The 8,204-nt window shown below is 43.7% G+C and overlaps 1 protein-coding gene across 1 annotated transcript; it reads left to right on the top strand.

Moving 5' to 3' along the window:
- The first annotated feature begins 1,930 nt into the window (after nt 1–1,930).
- Nucleotides 1,931–4,408, top strand: DRD5 (dopamine receptor D5). Its single transcript, XM_056555145.1, has one exon. The coding sequence runs from the start codon at nt 2,564–2,566 to the stop codon at nt 3,869–3,871; it is 1,308 nt and encodes a 435-aa protein (XP_056411120.1). The 5' UTR covers nt 1,931–2,563; the 3' UTR covers nt 3,872–4,408.
- The last annotated feature ends 3,796 nt before the right edge of the window (nt 4,409–8,204 follow it).

Consider the following 8,204-nt stretch of genomic DNA (forward strand, 5'->3'; position numbering starts at 1 on the left):
ACACTGCCCAGGCAACGAAGGAGTGGCTTCATAAGAAGCATTTCAAGGTCCTGGAGTGGCCTAGCTAGTCTCCAGATCTCAACCCATAGAAAACCTTTGGAGGGAGTTGAAAGTCTGTGTTGCCCAGTGACAGCCCCAAAACATCACTGCTCTAGAGGATATCTGCATAGAGGAATGGGCCAAAATACCAGCAAAAATGTGTGAAAACCTTGTGAAGGCTAACAGTAAAGGTTTGACCTCTATTATTGCCAACAAAAATGTATATAACAAAGTATAGAGATGAACTTCTGTTATTGACCAAATACCCATTTTCCACCATAATTTGCAAATAAAGTCTTTAAAAATCTGACAATGTGATGTTATGGATTTTTTTTCTCATTCTGTCTCATAGTTGAGATATACCTATGATGAAAATTACAGGCCTCTCTCATCTTTTTAAGTGGGAGAACTTGCACAATTGGTGGTTGGTTAAAGGGGTTGTGCGCTGCTCTGCCTTTCGGAGCTCCACTCGCAGCGTCCGGAAGTTCATTACTCCGAATGCTGTGTGCGGGCTTCCGTGTTCCGTGATCGGGGGGGATCCACTGCTGTCTGTGTTATACAAAGCCGTTGATGTAAATGTTTTCGGCTTCACTTTGACTTTTAGTTCTACCACATGTACCTGTCTGTGCTTATGCAGCTACAAATTATATAGTAATGTGATATTGTATCTATTTCTTTTACTACATAATGTGTGAATAATATAAATGTCATATGATGCTAAAAGTCCGGACATGCTGGGAGTTGTAGTTTTGCAACAGCTGGAGGCCCCCTGATTGGGAAACACTGCAGTAATGTGTTATAATTAGTGATAAGTGGTATTGGCCATATTCGAATTCATGATATTTTGAGAATATATGGACGTTTGGCCATTTGCCCCCAGTCCTTGATAAAGCCACTGATGTGGTGAAACGTAGTGACCAATTGTTATAATGATATAAAGTGATCCTCCATCCTCTGGTCCTTAACAGTAGATAAGAGCGCTTCATCTATTGCACCATAGATAATATAGTAATGTGATAAAGTATCTATTTCTCTTAAAGTACTTACTACATAATGTTTGAATAATATTAATGTGATGTGATAAAAGAACATACTGTATATGTTTCTTCTTCATTGGATACAATGTAACAGCTGATTAATGTCAATGTAATGACTGTAGATCATATGCTAGAAGGCTATAATGGGAATAAAGCAGTTCTACAAAAGCCTGTGACAAGCTGTCTGCTCTTATAGAGGCTTGTACTGTACAATAAGTAAGGTGTTGTAATATCATTTATTCCTTCAAGAACCCACCCTGTCTTTCTAAAGGCTGAAGGATGTAAATGTAAGTATATAGGTCAAAAGCCATTGAGCTTTCTGGTTCTACTATAGCAATAGACAACGTGTCCCCCCAGACACCAGTCTAGATGATAAGTGTCACTGCTTTCATACAATGCTAGAACAATAATGCTACATGCAGTCCTTGTTGTCATTCTGCATTTAGAAGTCATTTTCATTGCCTTCTCCCTGTGAAGATTAAATGTTTTACTGGTGATATTGAAGTGGAAAATACCAGTGATCTTGATAGGTTTAGAAGGTTTCAGGTCATTCTCAGCAAAAAAAAATTGCCACACACAGCCATACAATCTGTGCACAACAGTGGGATTTGGAGTTGAATATGACCAAAGAGCAGTGTTTCCCAACCAGTGTGCCTCCAGCTGTTGCAGAACTGCAACTACATGCTGGGAGTTGTAGTTTTGCAACAGCTGGAGGCACACTGGTTGGGAAACACTGCCAAAGAGCACAGCAATGTGTCTGCTTTAGAGGCAGGGATAAGCTGTGAGTGTGCTGCAATAATGTCATTGCTATATAAAACCTGATCGAGACACTTTCATGTGAAGCAGAAATAGCCCAGTACTGCATGGAGGGGGTGGAAGGACTCTACTTTCCTTAAGGCATCACTACACGTCCTTCATATCTCGCTTGGGGCTGACTGCATCTGGAGTGACGTCCTAGCTGCGTCCTAAGGAATTCACACAAGAGCCACAAGGCAGGTATTTCTCTTTGTGCAAGTGCTTCTTGCACTGAGAGGGTTAATGATAAGACTGCAGTGGAGGAGATTATAAGGCTGTGTGCAAAGGAGTCTCTAACATGCACTCCAGAATGTGGATGCAAACTGGACTGTTCGTCTTGGATGGATATCAGCCCAGCACGTTTCGAAGGTCTGGGAGCAGCTGAAGAGTTTCACACCAAGGAAGTGGATTGCAAGCTTTTCTGGTAATAATGTATAAGGAGGCACAGGGTTCTGTCTCCAGCTGCTCTCTTGCACCCAGCTGGGTTGCTTTCTGCAGCTGTGCCATACAGACAGCACTGAGCATAGACTGCCAACTCTCCAGAGAAGAAGACAACGCAGGGGGCTAGAAGAAGACTGCTTCACATGGAGGGCACCTGTCCTGCTGCCCATTCCATCAGGGTGGCACTATGGGTTCTGGGGTGCCCCTATTTCTGCTTGGAGAGGAGTAACCCTGAGTAAAAGTATCCAGAGATGGTAATGAATAGGAGCCTTTCCCAAGAAGTGCAGCAGAGAAGAGAACTGCTGGCAGGACAAGTAGTCACAGGGAGTCTTCTGTCCCTTCTCATCTTGTGGACCCTGTTCGGTAACATCTTGGTATGTACAGCTGTCATGAGATTCAGACACTTACGTAACAGAGTCACCAACATCTTCATTGTGTCTTTAGCTGTCTCTGACCTCCTGGTAGCCCTCCTGGTGATGCCTTGGAAAGCTGTGGCAGAGGTTGCAGGTCACTGGCCATTTGGAGAGTTCTGCAACATCTGGGTGGCCTTTGACATCATGTGCTCCACAGCTTCCATCCTGAACCTGTGTGTTATCAGTGTGGACAGGTACTGGGCTATCTCCAGCCCTTTTAGGTATGAGAGGAAGATGACCCAGAAGGTGGCACTGCTGATGATCAGTGCTGCATGGACTTTGTCTATCTTGATCTCATTCATACCCGTCCAGCTGAACTGGCACAGGAATAGGAAAGATATCCCAGCAATGAATAACCACACTGCAGAAAACTGTGATTCTAGCTTGAATAGGACGTATGCAATCTCTTCCTCCCTGATCAGTTTCTACATCCCTGTAGCCATCATGATTGTCACCTACACCAGGATCTATAGGATCGCACAGATCCAGATCAGGAGGATCTCCACCTTGGAAAGAGCAGCTGAACATGCACAAAGCTGCAGGAGCAACCGTGTTGACTGCAGAAACCACCACAATAGCCTAAAAAATTCTATCAAAAAAGAGACAAAAGTTTTAAAAACTCTCTCTATCATCATGGGGGTGTTTGTGTGCTGCTGGTTACCATTTTTCATCTTGAACTGCATGGTCCCATTTTGTGACAGGTCTCCTGGAGACCCCAAGGCTGGACTGCCATGTGTCAGTGAGACCACCTTTGACATTTTTGTCTGGTTTGGCTGGGCTAACTCCTCATTGAACCCCATCATCTATGCTTTCAATGCTGATTTCCGCAAGGTCTTCTCCAGTCTCCTGGGTTGTGGGCACTTGTGTTCTACCACCCATGTTGAAACAGTCAACATCAGCAATGAACTTATATCCTACAACCAAGACACTATATTCCACAAGGATATCGTGACAGCCTATGTCAACATGATACCCAACGTGGTGGATTGTATAGAAGACAATGAGGAGACTTTTGACCGCATGTCTCAGATCTCCCAAGCTTCTGCCAACATGGAGATGGCCACCACTTCAATGTGTGACCTGGACTGTGACACAGAGATTTCACTCCATAAAATTACCCCTTCCATGCCAAATGGGTTTCATTAAAACCAACATTTCTCTTTGTTGACTTCATGTCTGGTTATAGTGATATTATCATTTTGGTGCCATCACTCATTCTCATACATTGAAATAAGTAAGTTATGACACTATAGTGTACCTATATTAAAGTTATGTGAGTCTTTGTGTGTTTTATATATGGGGATGATCTTGTTTTATTAACATGTATGGGAACTAGACCTTGTTCTAAGCACTTTATTAAGATCTAAGGCTTCCTATGTACCCTACATGCATAGGTTATGTACCCTACATGCATAGGTTATGTACCCTATTCTATAAGGTGTTGTGCTGTACCTATATGTTATTGGTACCATGGAAGACAATTGCTTTGTCCTTGACACCATGCCATCACATATTTTCCTTTATCTTCTAGTATGGTCCACCTTAAATCTGGTTGTTTACGGTTAGAACGTTTGTTTATAAATAACAGCAACATGTAATCTCTAAAGCTGCATTCACATCATGATTTCTCCAATTTCTCCATCCGATCTGAGTACACGATTTTTATAACTTAAAATCGTATGAAATCGTATATAAAGTCGGATCCATTGACCTCCATTAAAAAATAGGATCCATTACACACATCCGATTTGGTCCGCATCCGATTTCACGCGATTTTTGTTCAGGTCTGAAATCGTGGTCAACCCCCGATTTCAGACCCGAACAAAAATCGTGTGAAATCGGATGCGGATCAAATCGGATGTGTGTAATGGATCCCATTTTTTAATGGAGGTCAATGGATCCGACTTTATATACGATTTCATACGATTTTAAGTTGTAAAAATCGTATACTCAGGTCGGATGGAGAAATCGTGATGTGAATGCAGCCTAACTGCAACACAATGAAACCTTTGATACATTGTATCTATCTGCCTTGCATTATTGTCCCTCCAGATGTCACAAATGATTTAACTCCCCCCCCCCCCCCCCATACTAACAAGCAGGTTATGTAAGACCAAATGTTATATAAATGTAAAACCTAAATCAGATTTCCATCTGCTATTGAAGGGGTTAAACAGGCTCACAATAAGGCATCCACTGCTATAATCACTTCTTGCTGTCTGTGAGACTGAGTAATCCTCCTGTAAAGCTGCTCAGTGTTTCTAAAACACATAAAACCAAAAAAGCAACTCATGATACAAAGCCCTATATGCTGCTTGTGAGATGTCCACAGTGCCCAATGTGTCTAGCAGAATATTACCAGACACCCCCCCACCCCTCATCATCCCCCTCCCCACCCCTGAAGAAGAGTACATATCCCATATTGATGTCTGTAGGGCTCTACCTCATAAAGGTATTGCCTTCATTGCTTTACTCAATCAAGTGCTCTTACATATAGGGATATTGATATAGATATAGTGACGGTGTATTGTGTGTTGTGTGACTATCAAAGCAAAAACAATGTATTTATTTTCTTTACTTTTGGACAAGTGTGGTTTTAACTCTTGCATCATGATCTCATTGACTGTAACATTAAATATACATTTTATAATTGATTTATTTTACTAATTTATGATTTATATACTTTGTACAAATGAAAGCTGTGTTCAGCAGTGTTTCCCAAGCAGTGTGCCTCCAGCTGTGGCAAAACTACAATTCCCAGCATGCCCAGACAGCCAACGGCTGTCTGGGCATGCTGGGAGTTGTAGTTTTGCAACAGCTGGAGGCACACTGCTTGGGAAAAATTGATTGAGCAGACTATAGATTGTGAGCTAAATGGGAACATGGGAGGAGGATCCTGGGACCTGAAAAGGCCTTAAAGGGGTACTCCGCCCCTAGACACCTTATCCCCAATCCAAAGGATAGGGGATAAGATGTTAGATCGCCGCGGTCCCGCTGCTGGGGACCCTGGGGATCACCGCTGCGGCACCCCGCCATCATTACTGCACAGAGCGAGTTGACTCTGTGCGTAATGACGGGCGATACAGAGGCCGGAGCAGCGTGACGTCATGGCTCCGCCCCTCATGACATCACGGCCCGTCCCCTTAATGCAAGTCTATGGCAGGGGGCGACCACCACGCCCCCTTCCCATAGACTTGTATTGACGGGGGCGGACCGTGACGTCACGAGGGGCGGAGCCGTGACGTAATGATGCTCCGGTCCCTGTATTGCCCGTCATTACCTGCAGAGCGAACTCCCTCTGCGCAGCAATGATAGCAGGGTGCTGCAGCAGCGATCCCCGGGGTCCCCAGCAGCGGGACCCTGGCGATCTGACATCTTATCCCCTATCCTTTGGATAGGGCATAAGATGTCTAGGGGCGGAGTACCCCTTTAAAGGGTTACTCTGGTGGAAAACATTATTTAAAAAAAATAAAAATAAACTGATGCTAGAAAGTTAAACCGATTTGTAAATGACTTCTATTAAAAATGACTTCTATTTACCCTTCCAGTATTTTTTAGCAGCTGTATGCTACAGAGGAAATTCTTTCCTTTTTTACTTTCTTTTTTTGTCTTGTCCGCAGTGCTCTCTGCTGACACCTGATGTCCGTATCAGGAACTGTCCAGAGCAGGAGAAAATCCCCATAGCAAATCTATCCTGCTCTGGACAGTTTCTGACACGGACAGAGGTGTCAGCAAAGAGCACTGTGGTCAAGACAAAAAAGAAATTCAAATAGAAAAGAATTTGCTCTGTAGCATACAGCTGCTAAAAAAGTACTGGGAGAGTAAAGATTTTTTAATAGAAGTCATTTACAAATCTGTTTTAACTTTCTCACATCAGTTCATTAAAAAAATTACTCCTTTGAAGGTCGTTTTCCCCATATGAGTACAACATTACTGTCCATATCCTGATTTTGTACCAGAGCCCTTAAGTTTCAACCCATGAATCTGGGAACATGTGCAGCATGTACATCCTTAAAGGGGTACTCTGGCGCTAAGACATCTTATCCCCTATCCAAAGGGGATAAGATGCCTGTTCACGGGGGTCCCGCCGCGGGGGACCCCTGTGATCTTGCACGCAGCACCCTGTTAAAATCAGTCCCCGGAGCACGTTCGCTCCGGTCTGATTACTGGTGATCACGGTGGCCGGAGCATTGGGACGTCATGGCTCCGCCCCCGTCTGACGTCACGCTCCGCCCCCTCAATGCAAGCCTATGGGAGGGGGTGTAAGCGCTGGAGTACCCCTTTAAAGTCATTAATATTTCATGGCGCTAATGGTGTTGAGGCTCTTGACATTGTGGTTATTGTTCGATGTGAGTAAGTTAAATTCTTCTTTTGATGTAATTTCTGCCCATGGGCATTATAATGCTGAATCAGGAAATAACCCCTCTCCAAGATATTAACATAAACCCATGACTGTCTGGCTGCTGCAAAACTACAACTCTCAGCATGCCCTGATAGCCGAAGCCTGGTAATCTTGGCACCTGCACAAAGCTGATTGGCAACAGAGAGTCAATCCATGAAGTGTTGGCGGATGGTGTTTCATTTGGTTAATAGAGTCTAATAAAGAACAAAGTGGACTCCATTGTATTTATAAGGGAAGCTCCTTCTTGCCACTGAACCCCCTCCTCTCCACTGCCCCCTTCTCTTCACCCACCCATCGGTGACAGACGGCTGCTATGTACAGATGTTTCCCTCTTTACCTATCCTCATGGCTAAACATGCTCCAAAATTTATGTAGCCAGATGTCTGTTTCCCGCTGTGAGTTCTAGAGGGGGCTGGGTCTCCGCTGTCTGCAGTAGTTGAAACAGTCTACACTGTTGAAAATCCGCAGCAGACCCTATTGACTTCAAAAATTTGCCGTAGACAGCTGGCAGAGACCCCGCCCCCTTTCAAACTCGCAGCGGGAAACACGCTGAGAGTTTGAAAAGAAATCCGCTTGTGTGAATCAGCCCTTATGGTATGTTCACACCACTGAATCTCCGCCCGAAGATATTGGTCATTGGAGATTCCACCCGAGCGGCCGTCGCCAAAATCCATTGGTGCTACCACTGCATGGACTTGCAATATCATCATTGATGGCAATGCAGTCGCCGTGTAATTCTGCCAAAATAATAAATATGTTTATTCTTTTAGCTGAATTTTCCTCTGCTGTAATTGCGCAGCGGGAGGCAATGCTAGACCGATGCATCGGAATCTCCAAACAGAATTCCTGAACAGATTTCTGTGCAGAGTTTCCTTTATAACTACTGTATGCGTCCACTGTATTCTTTGATTGCTCCTGTTATTGTATATTTTGTGCCATTATGGTTAAAGGGGTACTCCGGTGAAAACCTTTTTTCTTTTAAATCCACTGGTGGCAGAAAGTTAAACATATTTGTAAATTACTTCTTTTAAAAAATCTTAATCCTTCCTGTACTTATTAGCTGCTGAATACTACAGA

This window comes from Hyla sarda, chromosome 1 (genome assembly GCF_029499605.1).
Source record: "Hyla sarda isolate aHylSar1 chromosome 1, aHylSar1.hap1, whole genome shotgun sequence".
NCBI lineage: Eukaryota > Metazoa > Chordata > Amphibia > Anura > Hylidae > Hyla > Hyla sarda.